We start from the raw sequence: 19215 nt of genomic DNA on the forward strand, positions 1-19215 counted from the left end.
CTCTGTCTCTCTCCCTTTCTTTAATTCCTTAATTTGTATTAATTAAATATCCATAAAACCCAGCTGACTTGGGTATTTCATATTTGGGAATTTTTTCCCTATGGTGACCACTTATTTTTTATATAAAATCAAGACACTAAAATTCTCCTTACAGTTTTGGCAAATTAACAGTCTTGAAAACCATATTTTCACGATCACAGTTAATGGCAACCACTCTTTTATCTGTAAGAGTTTATGGCGACTACTCTTTTGTTTGTAACAATATACAGGTAGAGTACAGGTACATTAAGCTTCAATATGCCTCAGTGGCTCAATTACACAAATTAGTAACTCAAACTCCCTATTAAGCCACCTGTGATGAAATCATTTATCTTGTGTACAACCTTTATTCTGTCTATAATCATAATACAAAAATATAGAATGTTAATCAAGTGATTTGTTAAAATTTAATGTATCTTATTGGGAAGTCTTTGAGTTTATCCCCATTGCAGATGATGTTTGCTGATGGTTTTAGGCATATACTGTTAATTATTTTTAGGAAAGGCCCTTCTATTTCTTTACTTTCTAGTGTTTTCAATAGGAATGAGGGTTGAATTTTATCAAAGGCTTTTCCTGCATCTATTGAGATAATCATGTGATTTTTGTTGGTTTGCTTGTTAACATGGTCAATTATGTGGATGGTTTTCCTAATATTGAATGATCCAGGCATTCCTGCTATGAATCCTACCTGGTCATAGAGGATAACCCTTGTGATGACTTGCTGGAGTCTTTTTGCTATTATCCTATTTAAGATTTTTGCATCTATATTCATTAGGGGGATTGGCCTATAGTTTTCTTTCTCTGTTTTTAATCTGTCTAGCTTTGGGATCAGTACCATGTTTGTGTCGTAAAAAGAATTTGGTAGAACTCCTTCTTGGTTTATTCGGTCAAATAGTTTGTTTAATATTGGGATTAGTTGTTCTTTGAATGTTTGATAGAATTCAATTGTGAATCCATCTGGACCAGGGGATTTTTTCTTAAGGAGTTCTTTGATGGCTTGTTCAATTTCTTTTTCTGATATGGGGTTGTTTAGGTAATTTATTTCTTCCTCTTTTAGTCTAGGCAATTTATATTTTTGTAAGTATTCATCCATATCACCTAGATTTCCATATAATTAGGCATAGTAGTGTATCCTTTCTTGCTGGGACCAAGAGTAGCAAATGGTCTAGTTTTTAACAACAGTAAAGAACCAGCTCCCAAACCCCTTCTTTGCCCTCACTGACCCCCTAACCCCAGGAGTTATCCCCCCCCACATGTGCCAGGAACTGATAACACCTCAGCCCCAGGAGTTCCTGTTCACTCCCCCCACCCCAGGAATTCCTCTACACACCCCCTGCCACAAATATGTATAAAAAGCCTGTAAGCCCCAGACTGGGGGCCAATCATTTTTAGTGCTGGGACCCAAAGAGTACTTTGGTTAATAAAACTCCCTCCTGTGTGTTACATAGTTAGTCTGGTTTTATCTTTGGGATCAATAATCTGGCACTTCAGCAGTAACACATTATTAGACCTCTGACTCCCTGAACTACTCCCTCAATGCCAAATATCAAACAGTTTCAAATGGTGGAATTTTTTCAGTCTCACATAATTTTTCCTCCAATTTTTCCCAGAATATCTCCCTAAGTTCCTTATTTTAACATTTCTGTGAAGCCTACATTAAATCAACTTTAAAAATTCAACCTGCACATTCAAAAGTAATCTCAAGCTATCAGTTTTGGTTGAAATGTCCCAAAGTTTACTGGGTTCTGTCGAATCTGATCAAAAATACTTCATGAAAGGGGCGGTTGGGTCACTCAGTGGATAGAAGTCAGATCTGGAGACAGGAAATGGGGATGGGTCCAAATACATAGTCCTGATTCTAAGACAGAAAGTAAGGGCTTTATAAAAAGTATTTCATGAAATTGTGCTAACTATAATTTAGAAATCTTCTTTATTTAAAGAAATAAAATCCTTACCTTTGTAAAATTGAGATTTGAACTCTGGACTTCAATCCCCACAAGCCCTTGCTCCACTTCCCCAAAATGCTTTGTAATCTCATGGGAATTCTGAGGTGGGCTGAGATCGAGGAAGGATTTAAGCTGATTGAAAGGGTTTTGGGGGCCCTTTTGGACTTCCCTTTTGGAGCAGAGACATCTCTTCCATGATGTGAGGTTATCTTGTCTAGGCGTCTGGCCTAGGCATGTATTTTTTCTTATCCTGTATTTCCTTTAATCCTTAATCTCTAATAAACCTCTAAAAAATATAATACTCCTTGCAGAGAGAAACTAATTTCTACTTGCCTCAGTCTTCCCTAAATTTTAATTTTTACACCTTCTGTCTTAGAATTAATACTAAGGCAGAAGAGCAGTAAGGGCTAGGCAATTGGGGTTGATTGACTTGCCTAGGTCATGCGACTAGGAAATCTGAAGCCTCATTTGAACCTAGGATCTTCCATCTCCATGCCTGGCTCTTTATCTGCTGGGAGCCATCAGACCACGATGCCTTGACAGAGTCACACGTGGTAGGTGGGGAGACTGCAGAGTGGTCCTTGGCGAAATGTGACTGCCCACTCTATCCACTTTGCATGACTTCTTTCATTAATGCCCCCTACCTATGAATTAACATGATTATTTTCTCCCTAGTCTCAAAAGAAATAATGCAAGAGCAAAATACCTGTACCTTAATTCTCCAAAACATCACCAAAAAATCATATCCTCAAACACAATCCCAAAAAGACCATCATAGGTTAACTTTTACTTAGGTACATAATTCCCAGAAAAACTACAGCTACAGGTCAAGTCAAAAACTTCCCATATACAGAAGCCTATTCTCATGAAGTCAGCACACAAATCAATCATAGAGGCCCAAGCAATAAGTACAAGTACATCAAGCTTCAGTATGCCTCGGTGACTTGATTACACAAATCAGTAACTCCCTAGAAGCCACCAGACTAAATTTGAATTGTGTTCCCAGACCCCTCAGCATCGATATGATTGTTGAATTATCTTCTAAGAACTACTGATTAATTATTCCATTTTGTTAAAAGCAATATGTAATTTTCCTTGATTGTTTGTAAGCTCAAAACTTCTCACAGGGCAATGGGAAAATTAAGGCACCTGTGATGAAATCATTTATCTTGTGTGCAACCTTTAGTCTGTCCATAATCACAATGCAAGAATAGAGAATGTTAATGAAGTGATGTGTTAAAAGTTGATGTATCACTTTTCCAATGATCTCTTTGATTTTATGTATCTGCATGCCAAGAGAATGGGTATAAAAATAAAGACCAGACATCGGGAAACTGGAGCAGCTGTCAGATGTAAAGCAATCCCATGGCTGTTATGATTAAGCTGTCTTCCGTTTGTTATTTTTGTTGACTGATCATTCGCCACCAGTCGGGATACCCTGGGCAAGGGTGGATTTTGCCCATGACAATCATCCATTGAGGCATCTCTACTCTAATTTAGAAAATTTCAGTAAAGAAATTAAGCATTTTATCACAAATGTAGGCTTTAATTGATTTTGTGTCTATCTTTCAATGTGACCAGCACTGGGATCTTTCAAGAGAAAAGGGATATTATCTCTTCTGAAGAATTTTTTAAAAGTTTTGCTTTATCCCACTAGTATAGTTTTACTATCTATTTCCTCCTTCAATTCTACTAGTTTCTTCATTAGAAATTTGGGTGCTATACCATTTGGTGCATACATGTTGACTAAGTGATATTTCCTCATTATCTATACTCCTTTTTATCAGGATGTATTTACCTTCCCTATCCCTTTTAATCAAGTCTATTTTTACTTTGGCTTCGTCAGATATCATGATTGCAACTCCTGCCTTCTTTCTGTCAGTTGAAGCCCAATAGGTCTTGCTCCAACCTTTAATTCTGACCTTGTGAGTATCTACTCGTCTCATGTGTGTTTCTTGCAAACAACATATGGTAGGATTCTGGACTCTAATCCACTCTCGTATTCATCTACTTTTTATGGGTGAGTTCATCCCATTCACGTTCAAAGTTATAACTGTCACTTTTGAATTCCCTAGCATTTTGACATACTCTCCTAGTTCTGACCTTTCTTCTTTTGCTATATCCCTTTAAACCAGTGGTTTACTTTTAGTCAATTCCCCTATTCCCCTCCCTTGATATACTTCCCTTTCTGGCCCCTCCCTTTTTGTTTCTTTCTTGTTTATTTAGGGTCTGTTAAGTTCCCTCCCCCCTTGCCTTCCTTCCCTTTTTTTTAACTCCCTCCCCCTCCCCCTCTTAGTTTTCCCTTCTTCCTTATCCTGTCGGATAAGACTTCAATGGCCCAATGGATATCGATGCTCTTCCCTCTCAGAATTGATTTCACTGAGAGTAATATTTGAGTGTTACCTATTAGCCCTTACTTCCTCTCCCTCTTATAAAAGTATTCTTCCCCTCCCCTTCCCATGTATATCTTTGTGTGACAAAGATTATTCTATTTATTTTATTTGTTCAAGTATCTCTTGGTACCATCACTGATTCCTTCTGCCCCCTTCTTTTTTTTTGCATATTATTTTATAGACTTTAAAACCCCAAACTTTTCCTATGAATGATTCTTCTAGTTATTATAATAATAAAAAACATTTTCTGAGAGTTACAAATAACATTTTCCCCATATATTAATATATATAATTTGATGTAATCATAGCCCTTAAAGAAGAGTTTGATTAAAAAAACATTTTTCTCCTTTTCCCTCTCTTTCATATTTACCTTTTCCTGTTTTTCTTGAAGAAGGAAACTATAAGTAAATTAGGGGAACAAAGAATAGTATACATGTCAGACCTTTGGGAAGGGAAAGATTTTAAAACCAAGCAAGACTTAGAAAGAGTCACAAAATGTAAATTAAATAATTTTGACTACATCAAATTAAAACGGTTTTGTACAAACAAAACCAAAGTAACTAAAATCAGAAGGGAAGCAACAAACTGGGAAACAATCATCATTACAAAAACCTCTGACAAAGGTTTAATTACCCAAATTGACAAAGAACTAAATCAATTGTACTAAAAATCAAGCCGTTCTCCAATTGATAACTGGGCAAGGGACATGAACAGCCAATTTTCAGTCAAAGAAATCAAAACCATAAATAAGCACATGAAAAAGTGTTCCAAATCTCTGATAATCAGAGATGCAAATCAAAACAACTTTGAGGTATCACCTCACATCTAGCAGACTGATTAACATGACAGCAAAGGAAAGTAATGAATGCTGGAGGGGATGTGGCAAAGTGGGGACATTAATTCATTGCTGGAGGAGTTGTGAATTGATCCAACCATTCTGGAGGGCAATTTGGAACTATGCCCAAAGGGCGATAAAAGAATGTCTGCCCTTTGATTCACTCATAGCACTGCTGAGTTTATACCGCAAACAGATAATAAGGAAAAAGACCTGTATAAAAATATTCATAGCTGTGCTCTTTGTGGTGGCAAAAAATTGGAAAATCAGGGGCTGCCCTTCAATTGGGGAATGGCTGAACAAATTGTGTATATGTTGGTGATGGAATCCTATTGTGCTCAAAGGAATAATGAAGTGGAGGAATTCCGTGGGGACCGGACCAGAACACTGCAGGAAGTGATGCAGAGTGAGAGGAGCAGAAGCAGGAGAACGTTGTACACAGAGACTGATATATTGTGGCACAATTGAATATAACAGACTTCTCCATTAGTGTCAATGCAATGTCCCTGAACAATCTGCAAGGATCCCTGAGAAAAAACAGAATCCACAAGCAGAGGACAAACTGTGGGAGTAAAAACACTGAGGAAAGGCAACTGCCTGATTACAGGGGCCGAGGGGATATGATTGGGGATGTAGACTCTAAATGAACACTCTAATGCAAATACCAACAACATGGAAATGGGTTTGGATGAAGGACACATGTGACACCCAGTGGAATCACATGTCGGCTATGGGAGGGGAGGGAGGAAAAGAAAATGATTTTTGTATCCAATGAATAATGTTTGAAATTGACCAAATAAAAATAATGTTTAAAAAAAAGTTTTGCTTTATTTAATCATTTCTCTCCAGGTGATCTGACCAAAGCGAAAAAGCACACACTGAAAACAAAAGCTTGGAAGCACCTGCTAACTTGGATTAACCCAAAGAATAGACAGCTCGGGTAAGGCCAAGTTGTACTCATGCAGGCCTTCTAGGGAGCTGTAGGCTGTTCTCATTCTTTTGCCTTGCTCATCTGGCAGGCCTGGGGATAACAGGGCAAGAAGGCTGGAAGCCATTTAAACCAATCATTTTCCACGGATAGAATAGAAACAAAGTTCAAATTGTGGCCAAAAGAATTTCTCTGAATCCTTTAACATGTGATCCTAGCACCCTCCACACTATGGGCATCCCTACCCAGGAGAGGGCAACTTCAGATCTTTTTCTGAGACAGCTGGATACCCAAAGGCTCTGCTTCTGAGGTATAGAGACCCCCCACGGGAGCCTATATTATTTATCTGTGGGTAATAACCTGAGGTGGAGAGAGGAGGTTAAGGAAACGGGAGAAGAGTAATGACTCAAAGGCAAAAGCTGAAACACATGGGGAGGAACGCGAACTCCGAGGAAATATGAGGAATGAGAATAGGTGGGGAGTACCAACTATTAGATATATTATATATAGGGGAGTACCAACTCCTTGACACTCCCGTAGACAAGAGAGTCTGAGCCTTAATAGGAAGCTTTGGGGCCGACAGCATCGCTAGAAAAGGAGGGAGTCACAACTCCTTGGTGCCTCCTATAGACAAGACAGTCTGAGCATGAGTAGGAAGCACTTGGGGTGATCATGTTGCTAGAAAAGCGATACAGTGAAGAAGGAGAAGTAAGAGGAGAGAAGGGGAAGAGAGAGAGAGTGAGTAAGACTGAGAGAGGAGGGAACAGAGAGATTCTGCGCTTGTTCCACAGCCTTTATTGAAGGTTTTAGGAATGTGGGTTAGGAGGTCAACATATATGTAACATGACATGGGTTTTAACACTGGTTGAATTGACAATGACAAGATCAGAGAGGCGGAGATTAATCCAACCCGCACTTAGCAAATGAATGTAGTCCGAGCAGAGGCAGCGTGGCCCAGCTCATGAATTTGCCCGTCCTATGCTAGTGCTTCAGCCTGTCTCTTTCCATACGATGAACATCAAGAGGTCTGACCATATGTCTGGTAATACCATATCAATATATCAATCATACTTCCCAGATGCTAAGATGCCTGGTATGCTACATGAGGACTAAATGTCTCAGAGGTTCCTCTTCTGAAGATTGTACCCCTATGCTATTCCCTCTCTCGAACTAGAAGGATGGTGGACTAACCCTGGAGGTACTGAGTGCATCATTATGCAGTCCTGGCTTATAATGAATACTCTTAAGATTCAGGGACCTATTTTAGAAAGTTCTCCAATTTCAAATTTCTGAAATAGGCCATTGGGGACCTCAGATGAGCCAATCAGGGCTTTCATATCTTAAGCAGAAACACTAATGTCACTGAAAATGACTTTATTCATATTATAATCGATAAAATGTATATATCCTTTAAAAATAAACTTCCATCCCCGACCACGAGCAAGTACAAAATCTATCTGAAACTTTCAATGTTTCTTTGTTTGTTTGTTTTCCTGGCTTGAGGATGAAAAAGTGGCAGTAGCCGTGATTCTGTTATACCTCCCTAGCTCCGATAAGATGAAAGGACAAAAACAATCAACCTAGGCTTTAAAAGATGAAAATATGGCCAAATAATTCAAGGAATTTACATAAGTGCTGGTTAATTCACATAATTTAGTCATAAACCCAAATAGTCACTTTCAATACAATTGGGATCTCCTTTTACCCCTTTAAGTTTGTGGGGTGTTGTGGGAGGGTGATTTCAGGTAAACTCACCAATCTGTAGCCATGGGGAGATATCTTAAGCTTGGAGAATTTGGGTAGGAACAGTAGAGAGTCCCACCAACCCAAGTCGTTGTTGGTGGGTGAGCCAATGGTGAAAATTCATCCAGGTACTAGCTTCCTATTTTTTAAAGGGGGAATAGTACCATGAGGAGTGGGATGGAGCATCTAGGGAAGGTCCACACCTCATCATCCCATCTGGGGTAAGCATAATGTAATGCCAGAAATGATCTAAACTATAAAGTCACTGAGGCAGAGCTCTGAGCCAATTACTATTTATTAAAGGGACCTGGCCACTATCTGAGACTGCCTCATGCTCAGAGTCAAGTTTTCTAATCCTGAAGTCTCATCAGACAGTTCAGATGGGACAGTACAAAGTACAGAATCTCCTTGGGGGTCCCACAGTCACTTTAGGGTTCACAAAGTAAAGGGCTAGTAGATTTCCACCTCTATTGTTGAGTAATGGGCTTACAAATGTAAGTACAGAGCAGGCAGAATCCCACCCAAATGTTGGGCAACAGACTCCTAACTAGGAGACATTTTACATTTTGCAGGGACCTTCCAACCCATTAGAACATTTCTATCCTACAGTACTCAGACCATCCAGGCTGGAGGTCTGGGAGTCTTCCTTGCCCACTTAGTTATTCTGAATTGTGTTACATATTGGGATTAGTTGATTAGTCTGATGCCCCATGTGCCACACACTCTGCGCCTCAGTCTTTGGACTCCAAAGCCACATGAGGGTACGTCAATAGATGATAATGCACAAAGACAATAGTCATACTCGATCACGGAGAGACTACCACTATACTAAAGGGACCTGGCCACTATCTGAGATTGCCTCATGCTCAGAGTCAAGTTTTATAATCCTTATGTCCCAGACAGTCCAGATGGGATAGTACAGAATCTCCTTGGGGGTCCCACAGTCACTTTGGGGTTCACAGAGTAAAGGGCTAGTAGAACTCCACCTGCATTGTTGAGTAATGGGCTTACAAATATAAGTACAGAGCAGGCAGAATCCCACCCAAATGTTGGGCAACAGACTCCTAACTAGGGGACATTTTGCATTTTGCAGGGACCTTCCAACCCATTAAAACATTTCTATCCTACAGTACTCAGATCATCCAGGCTGGAGGTCTGGGAGTCTTCCTTGCCCATGGAGACAGTCATCAGGCCACATCGATGGAGGTCCTCAGTTAGGACACTCTTGTGCTCAACCAAGTACATGTTAATGACAAGTTGAAAATCTACTATCAGAAGGGATCTATTTAACCTACTCTAATTATTATGAATTGTTTTACATATTGGGTTTAGTTGATTATCCTTAACCAACTCAATGTACAATAATGTCTTTTAATACACAAGAAATAATCAGTCCCCTTATGGAATGTCTTTAAACTGGATTATATGGATTAGCAATTAGACTAGGGATAAAATCATTGATTTAGGAGGGGCAGAGGGCTATTCAAATAGGGTGGGGGTCCAATTATTGCTCATTGTACCCATCTAGCAAGAAATGGGTGGAACCAGTAGAACCACATACAGTCTATATTATTCATACTCAGTGATTCCAGTAGTGTCAATAGGAAGACTGACACAAACAGATCTCAGAGCAATTTTATCAAACAGTGGTTTTCTCAGGTCTCCCTCTTCCCTAGAGAATCAGAAGACTTGACTCCCGGGGTAGGTTACATCCACCAACAGATGTGCCCATGAGATTCCATTCACTGTCTCTGGTTTGGTTGGTTGGTTTGTCACCAAAAGGATTCAATCTGGAAGGAGAAAGTTGTTTATCTCCTTTCAGGCATGAAGAAAAAAATCAGTCAATCAAATCTCAAAGGGAAAGGAGATGGAAAGGCCTAGAGCACAAGGTTACATGAGATCATTTGTAGTAGTCTTCCCAATAAGTATAATTGATGGGGAAAAGGCAGAGCCAACATTCCCTTTGCTTTTTACCAGAAAACAACTCTTGCTGGAGAAGAACCTTGTAAATGTTATCACTGTGGTGTGAACCTTAAAAATTCCCAGACCCTACTTCATAAGATTGGGTTAAGACCATTCCCCATATGGGCAGTGCACTCTACTTAGATCAAGAATGTGAGGACTCTAGTTCACCTACTTAAGTCTGCCCTAGGGGAAGATAAAGTTGTAAACTCTTTTCTGAACAATGAAAAGTACTTAAACCCATACTTAAGCCATGCCTATTTTTAGAACTAATACAAAGGGGTGCTAAGTACCTATGAAGGTCAGGCACCTTGTGAACTTACAAGGAGCAAAGAGGTGGAAATTTACTCAGAGCTTTCCTGGTGTGAATTACTCAAAAGATTAGTCTACTCAGGTGTGAACTAAGAATGGTCTCCTTTGAAAAACGTCTACTGTGATTGGTAGATATAAGGACTTAGGGGAGGTGACATAGGAGAAAATGCCCTTTAAATAGGAGCTCAGAGACATTCAGAGAGATTCAGATTCAAGATTGAGCTCCTGGAGTCAGCTGAGATGGAGCTGGCCTGGTGTCTCTGAACACTAAAATCCTTGCTTAGACAAATCTTGTGGTGAGTGATTAAAGACTGACTGATCTCTCTCTTAAGACTCATGTCTAGGTCTTTCGGTACTTATTCTTTTCTTATTCTCTCTTTCTTTAATTCCTCATTGTATTATTAATTGAAATTTCTATAAAACCCAGCTGACTTGGGTATATTTGAATAATTGGGAATATTTCCCTGGCAACCACCTTATATTTGATTTCAGAACACTGTAGTGAAAACATATTTACTGTGGTCACCAATTTACTCACCCACTCTTTTATCTACTACAATTTCAGTCTTCCACTATTTTAATCACTACAATTTATGACCTCAACCATTTTAACTCTTACAGTTTATGGCTCCCACTCTTTAAAATGTTACAGTGGGAAGATTGAAGCTTGGCTCTGTTTCTAATACCTTTAGAAAGCCCCTGCTTAGACTTGCCTCATTTCTGAGATATCATATGGAAAACCCAACCTGTGAAATTCAGGAGGGAGCTCTGGAGCCAGCCTGACTCTACAATGATGCTGTTGACGTTTGGAATGCCTTTGTGGACATCTTCTCCTTGAAGCATATTTAGAACCTGTGGGAAAACCAGATTGCTTTGTTGGAAACTCTCTTGTCCTGTGTAGCTTCGAGACTGGACTTGTTTATGGCTCTGGGTCCAGATTTGTTGCTTAATCAGCACCTACAACTCATGTTGACCCCAGAAGCCTTTCAGGAGCTCCACAAATTGAAATAAGGAAATTTCTGAGCTAGACCTTTTAGCAGCATATGAGCTGTATCTGGGAAGTGCCTCAGCCATTGTTTCCTCATTCCTATGTTTCAAGTTTATAAAAGTAAAACTTCTAGGGGCTCTTCCATAGGCCCCCTATTTTGGATCTCACATCTGCTGCAGGACGTAATAAGCTTTTCTGAGATCTAAGACCTCAATAGTAGAAATGGAAATGCACATGTGGGCATGCTGGGATATAAGGGAACTTAGTATTTGCAAGTTGTTTCCGGTTTTTGTTTTTAATCAATGCCTGGTATCTCCAGAGCCTAGTATTTCTTGGTGTCGAAATGTTTAATAAATGCTTGTTCACTTAAACCATTAGAATGCAAGCTCCTCCAGGGAGTTATCATTTCATCTTTTTTTTTTTTAATCCTTAGCACTTAGTCTACTGTCTGGCCCTTAGTAGGTGTTTTACAAATGAGAACTGATTGAGAAATGCTTCTTGAAGTAACATGATTTGAGTCTCCAGTTCAAGAGAATTTGAGGCATTCTTTTCCCCTCTGCATATCAAGACCCGAAAAAAGCAAATCTAATCAAGGAAGACTTTGATCTGCATTCAGACTCCATCAGTTTTTTTTGGAAGTAGCATTTTTATCCAGGGTCCTTCAGAATTGTCTTGGATCTGTGAACCTTAAAAATTCTCAGACCCTACTTCATAAGGTTAGGATTGTAAACCTTAAAAAAAATTCCCAGACCATACTTCATAAGGTTGGGTTAAGAGCATTCCCCATTGGGACCATTCTCCATTTGGGCAGTGAAGGTACTTAGATCAGGAATGTGAGAATTCTACTTAGATCAGGAATGTAAGACCGCTACTCCACCCCTAGTTAAGTTTGCCCTAGGGGAAGATAAAGTTGTAAACTCTTTGCTGAACAATGAAAAGTACTTAAACCCATACTTATAGTAAGACAAAAAGTTCTTTAAGCCATGCCTATTTTAGGACTAATACAAAAGGGTGCTAAGTACCTATAAAGGTCAAGCAACTTGTGAATTTACAAGGAACAAAAAGGTAAGAAACTTACTCAGAGCTTTCCTGGTGTGAATTACTCAAAAAATCCACACCTTCTTAGGTGTGGACTAAGAATGGTCTGTCCTTTGAAAACCATCTACTCTGATTGGTAGATGTAACAATTTAGGGGAGGTGACATAGGAGAAAATTCCCTTTATAAGGAGATGAGAGTCTCCTAAGAAAAAAGAGTCTCTAAGGAGGCTCTGAAGAGAGTCTGTTGAACAACAGTCTCTGGAAGGCAGTCTCTTGAGACAGTCAGAAGAATCCCTCTCTGGAGAAGGATGGCTGGCTGAAATGGTGTCTATATTCTTGCTTGGACAGATCTTGTGGTGAGTGATTAAGGACTGACTGATCTCTCTCTCTTAAGACTCAGGTCTAGGCCATGTTGGCTTAAGGCCCTTCATACTTATTCCTTTCTTACTCTTTCTCTCTTTAATTCCTCATTGTATTAATTAAAATCTCTATAAAACCCAGCTATCTTGGGTGTATTTTAATAATTGGGAATATTTCCCTGGCAACCACCTTATATTTGATTTAAAAACAAGACACTGTCTTGAAACCATATTTTCTGCGGTCACAACTTACTCACCCACTCTTATATCTACTACAATTTATATCTTCAACTATTTTAATCACTACAGTTTATGACAACCAACTATTTTAATTATTACAGATCATTGTATTGCTAAGAATAGTTATTTCATCCACACTTGATCACTGAATAATATTGCAACTACTGTGTTCAATGTTCTCCATATTCTGCTCACTTTACTTTGAATCAGCTCATGAAAGGCTTTTCAGGTTTTTTTCTGAAATTGTCCTCATCATTTCTTATAGCACAACAGTATTCTGTCATAATCATTATACCAAAACTTCATTCATTTCTCAATTGATGGGCATCCCCTCAATTTCCAATTCTCTGCCATCACAAAATGAACTGCTAGAAAGATTTGTACAAATAGGTCTTTTTTTTTTCCAGAAAGATATCTTTGGGATACAGACCTGGTAGTGATATTGCATAGTTTTAGAACCTTTTGAGCAAGATTCTAAATTCTTCTCATGAATGTTTGAATCAGTTCATAGTTCCACCAACAATACATAAGCATCTCAATTTCCCCACATTTCTCCCATTTGTCATTTTTCTTTTCTCTCAAATTAACCAATCAGATAGGTGTAAGGAAAGTACCTAAGGTATTTTAACTTTCATTTCCATAAATATACATATATATTCTTCATATTTAGAGAAACTTGCTGTAAATTTTTGTTACATTAGGATTATTAACTGGGTATTTTCCTCCATCCTATTTTCCCCTGTTTATCTTACTTGTTTTTCTCCTTTCATTCAATTCATTCTCAAGTGTTTTGCTTCTGACTACTGCCTCTTCCAATTAACCCATTCTCTTTTCTTATCCCTTTTCCCTATTCTCTTACAAGGTAAAGTGTAGTTCTATACTTAGGTGTGTGTATACTGTTTGCCCTTTGAACCAATTTCAATAAAATTTAAGTGCTTCTCCCCAACTCCATCTAACCCTCCACTTCCAAAGCTTTGACTCTTTTTTTGTGAGATAAAGTACGCCATTTGACTTCTCCCTTCCTCCTTCCAATGCATCCTTCTCACCCCTTCATTTTATGCATTCAACTCATTATATTAAACTCATACCCATGCCCTTCTAACTGCCCTAATAATGATAAGGTTCCTAGGAATTGCAAATATCATCTTTTCATGTAGTAACGTAAGCAGCTTAAATTTACTCATTGCTCTAGGATTTCTTTTCCTTTTATGCATATCTTGAGACTTATATTTGAAAATCAGATTTTCTTTTCAGCTCTGTCCCTTTCAAAAAGAATGCTTGAAAAGACCTCTATTTCACTGAACATCCATTTTTCCTCATGAATGTTTGTACTCAGTTTTACTGGGTGGATGATGCTTGGTCGTAATCCTAGTTCTTTTATACTCTGGAATATCATATTCCTAAATAACCAATAATTTAATATCAAAGCTGCTAAATCTTGTGGTATAACGACTGTGGCTATACAATATTTGAATTTTGTTTCAATCCAGAGGATTGTTTGCTATATTTCCTGCTTAATCTGGGAGCCCTGGAACTTTCTTTTTCTTCTTTTTTTAAATCATGGCTTTCAGGTTGTACCCTCATTCAATTATCTCTACTGCATCTATTCCAGGTCAGTTATTTTTCTAATGACATATTTCACTTTTTTCTATTTATGTATTCTTTTGATTTAAATTTTTTTCTTAATATCTCATGGAGGTATTAGCTAACACTTGCCCAATTCTAATTCCTAAGAAATTATTTTCTTCATTTAATTTTTATAGCTCCACTTTCCATTTGACTAGCTCTACTTTTTAAGAAGTTCTCTTCAGTACATTTTTGTATATCTTTTTTCCATTTGGCCAATTTTGATTTTAAAGAAGTTCCTTTTTTCAATGGATTTTTGTGCCCTTTTCACCATTAGGTCTATTGTTTTTTAACATCTTGTAGCATCCCAAGCATATTCACATCTATGAAATATAAATGACTGTATGGTGACTGTGTCTCCAAGCATAAGGTTATATCAATGAGGTTTGTGAATGTAACCTTGAACTGGCCATGCGGCCCATAGCTAAGACAAACTCATTAACATGCTAAGACTTAATTCCCCGGGAAAGCGCGGTTTGCAATCTACAAGCCCAAAGGTGTTCCCTCTACCTTGCCACCCAATCTTAAGTGTCTATACTTTGTGATGTGGGTACTACATCCTTGGGAGTACCGCCCAAGCAGGACAGGAATAAATTCAGAGGCAAACCCATGAACTTCCTCTTGGCCTTTCTCCCCTTCCATGGAGCTCCACTGGGCTCCTCAATGACTCTGTCTCTCTCTCCTCTTGACCTTCTCCTTCCCGGAGGCTGTAACCATCTCGGCCAGCATTTCCTATCTTAATCTCCTCCTCCACCTCGTGTTCCTTTGTATTCATACTTTCCTATCAAAGGGAGTATCATAGGGGTTGCCTGCCCTATCCAACCACTGACTTGTCCATGTCTTTCATTTCCACCCTGGTTCTCGGTTCCTACCTCTCCTCAGGTCCCATCACAAAGGTGAGCCCCTTCCCTTGTGGGAACCTGCTGGTCAGGGAAGTCCATTAAGGAAAACCCCACACATCTCTTTATTCAGTATTTTTAGTGCCTCCTTTACCAAACTACGGACCCTTTTAAAAATTTATTTCATTCATCATTCAATTATTTTCTCAATTTCCCTCTATTTCGCTTATTTGGTTTTTAAAATCCTTTTTGGAGTTCCAGAATTTTTTTTGGTTCCTGAAATCAATTCATATTTTTCTTTGAAACTTTGCCATTTTCAGTTTGTTTTGATCTTCTTATCACCACAGTAACTTTTTATGGTGAAGTGCTTTTTAAAAATTGTTTGCTCATTTTTGTAGCCTATTTCTTGACTTTTATGCTATATTTGAAGTCTGCTCCTGGGGTAGAGGAGGCATTGTTTGAAGCCTGGTGTTTAGTTTTGAAATGTAAGTGCTCTCAGAGGTGGTGCTGGAATGGGGTGGAGTGGTTCTATACATTTTCACTTCTTCCAAGGTGATGATATACAAAGAAATATGTTCACTACTCTCTTGGCTTATACTCTGGCCTGTGAATAACCAGCCTTTTATTTTACATTTTGGAACTGTGATCAGGATCCCAAATCCATCATGGGTGCAAATTCTATTACTTCTAGTGCTTGTCGCTAATGGAGGTTCTTACATTGGGACGGCCACCAGGCCTGAAACTAGAACCCACACATGGGCTATGAAACAAACTCCTGCACAGAATGCTAGAAAAAGGACCTCTGATCTCCTGTTAAATTGTCTGACCGCCCCCTGCCCCTTACTGTCTGTGGACTAAGAGCTCCAGAAGTAGCTTCTGCCAATTCAGTTCCCTTAAGGGCCTGCTGCTGATGGGTCAGGGCACATGGCTTTGCTGCTGACAGAGTAAGGCATGGCCTTGCTATTATTCTGTTAGGGTATAGCCTGTGCTGGACTTTGCTCCACTTTCACCATGGTGGGAGTGACCTTTCCTGATGGCCTTCTAAAGTTTCTAGGCAGAAAAATTCTTTACCGCATCCTTTTTGGAGTTCTTCTGTTCCACAAAGTTGAGACGTTATTTTAAAGTCATATCGAGGAGAATTTGAGAAACCTGAGGTAAATCCCTGATTTCTGTCTGCTATCTTGACTCTGGTGACCCAGCATTTTTTAAAAATTGTGAGTTTCAAATTCTCTCCCTTCCTACTTTCTCACCCTGCTCCTTGAGAAGGCAAGCAATCTGATATAGGTTATACATGTGCAGTCATCTAAAACTGATTTCCATATTTCTCATGCTGCAAAAGACAAGATGACTTGCAATGCCTGCAGACACGGTGAATTATCTTGGAGTTGTTGATGTCTGATCAAACTCTAAATGCTTCCATAGTGTTTGCTTCAGCTACATTCATGGCTACTGAAACGATGGCTACAGCTCTTATCAACCAATTCCAATTGCGCAGTTAAGTGGCACAATGGAGAAAGTAAGAAGAATTTTAAACGGTAAATTGCCATTCATTTTGCTGATTGGCTAAGGAGCTAAAAACAAACAAAAAAAAGGCATATTCATCCCTCAGCAAGAAAGTTTGTAAACTTCTCTCATTTTCAACCTCACTCATATATGAGCATTTTTACTTTTTGGTACACTGGATAGAAGCATACCAATCCCAGACATTCGCTAGTACTATGACCCTAGGCAAGTCATAAGTCCTCTGCTCATTCCATTTGCTTCACTTGTAAAATGAAAATAATTATTACACTTAACCCTTATGGTTCTTATGAGAACCAAATGAGCTAATATTGATGAAATGCCCTGCACACAGTAGGTGCTATTTAACTGCTAGATATTACTTTTTTTATTATGATTTTGATTTTTACTCTTTGCTCCCCAATTTTGCCCTTCTTAAACTGTAATTGTTCTCATACCTCTATTCACTCATTTCCCTGTTTAACTAAATGGATTTCCATTCAGAAAACACCTTCTTTTCCCTGGATCATTTAACAGTCAGGTTCATGATCTTTTACTGCTTCTTGACTATCACTATGTTTGTATACTAGATTCTGAGCTCTGACAACAGGGACTGTCTTTTGTTTCCCTTTGTGTCCTCAGAGGCTAGAACATAGTAGGTGCTTCATTAACGTTTACTGACTAACAGACTAGGCCAGGGCTGACACCTGGCCCAATCTCAATCTCCATTCTGCATTCTGACGTCTATCCTATTAGTCATTGCATGCTCTGGCTTCAGTATGTGACTCTCTTTTTCTTGATTTAAAGGACTAGACCTAACACTGAAGATCATGGAGGCTCCTTTCTAGGCCCCTGAAGTCTCATGCCAAGAGACACCAAGCAGTCTCTATTTCTCATCTTCCTAAATTGAAGTACTAATCATACTCATGATTCCATCGGGAAAAGGAAAGGGATTCAGCTTGAATTATGCGAATCTTAGCCTTGGATTACTTCCAAGTGAGACAAAGCCATTGCTCTTATTCATGTGCTCCTCCATCATTAGGCACAGCCTGGGACCATGTCTGATCAATGTGCTGAAGCCCCACGTCCAGGGCAAGTGGAGGGTCCTGCAGTCTTCCTTTAGTTAGCAGGTGACCCCAGGGTCATCAGTAGAGCAAAAGCTCCCAAAGGTATGGCTGGGGTCCACACAGCTGCCCCCAAGGACTGTTGATTACTGACTTGGCAGTGCCTGAGGGAAAATAAGGGTTGACTTTTGACTGAGGACTTTACTAAGCCGGTAACAGTCATAAGATTTCTCTCCAGTGTGGATTTTCTGATGTACATCCAAGTTTTCTCTCCAAGTGGAATCACAGGCACCATCACCAATGCATCTTTGCCTCTGAGTTTCTTCCCCAGACAGGCTTAGCTCTGCAGTCATCTCTTTCATTTCAAGTCTGATCTTTCCTTCTGAAAGAAACAAACAACATACACGTATAGTCACATAGACATCTATACATCCCCTTTCCTCCACTGGCAGAATAAAAACTGACTTTCATTCTATTTCCCCAGGCAAAGAGAAAAGTCTACAAACACAAATGGGCAGAATCTATCATTCCAACGTGCCATTAGCTCACAACTAAAGGATGACTTCACTGATAAAGACTTTTACTCATATTCATATTAGATCCTCACAAGAAACTTGGAGCACAGGCAGGGGAAGCATTCTCATTGCATTCACAGCTCAGGCCATGAGCTCAGAGTGTTTGAGTGACTTGAACGAAATCCTAAAAGCTGAGACTAGAACTCAAACTCCGTAACGTTGTCTCTACATTCAGTCTTTCTTTTTCACTTTGACTGTCTGTACTCTTAGTCCTCTCTTCACAGATAATTATACTACTTGGTGCATACATACAGAAGATTTATATTATTTCATGATGTATCATCTGTAAGCATAATATAATTTTTTTTCTTTAAACACTTACCTTCCATCTTGGAATCAATACTGTGTATTGGTTCCAAGGCAGAAGAGTAGTAAAGGCTAGACAATGGGGGTCAAGTATCTTGCCCAGGGCCACACAGCTAGGAAGTGTCTGAGGCCAGATTTGAACCCAGGACCTTTTGCCTCAAGGCCTGGTTCTCAGTCCACTGAGCCACCCAGCTGCCCCCAGGATGTAATTTTCTAAGGGATCATTTTCAATTTCATCTTTTCTATTACAGTAACTGAGATCACAGGATGAATGCCAACACTATTTTTTCTATTGACCCAAGCCATAAGGAATTTACTTTTTCGGAATAGTCATTACTTATTTCTTTTTTAAAAATTTATCCTTAAATGTCGCTGATCACTAAAATAAAAATGGATTCCTTAAAATAAACACCATTTTAAGAAAATGAAAGACATTAGGGGGTATCTAGGTGGTTCAGTGGATAAAGAGGCAGGTCTAGAGATGGGAGACCCTGAGTTCAAATCTCACCTCCAAACACTTCC

At 39.1% G+C, this 19215-nt stretch overlaps 2 protein-coding genes across 2 annotated transcripts in view; one reads left to right on the top strand and one right to left on the bottom strand.

The window, feature by feature from the left end:
• Window positions 1–19215, top strand: part of LOC130453528 (zinc finger protein 260-like) — a 498148-nt gene that overhangs the window by 132833 nt on the left and 346100 nt on the right. The gene's annotated exons all lie outside the window — the stretch shown is intronic.
• LOC130456864 (zinc finger protein 480-like) overlaps window positions 4633–19215 on the bottom strand; it is a 60863-nt gene continuing 46280 nt past the window's right edge. Inside the window, exon 8 of the mRNA XM_056814464.1 lies at window positions 4633–18194. Within this exon, the coding sequence (XP_056670442.1) occupies window positions 17959–18194 (236 nt within the window). The 3' untranslated portion in view covers window positions 4633–17958. The remainder of the gene's footprint in view (window positions 18195–19215) is intronic.

Source organism: Monodelphis domestica, chromosome 2 (genome assembly GCF_027887165.1).
Source record: "Monodelphis domestica isolate mMonDom1 chromosome 2, mMonDom1.pri, whole genome shotgun sequence".
NCBI lineage: Eukaryota > Metazoa > Chordata > Mammalia > Didelphimorphia > Didelphidae > Monodelphis > Monodelphis domestica.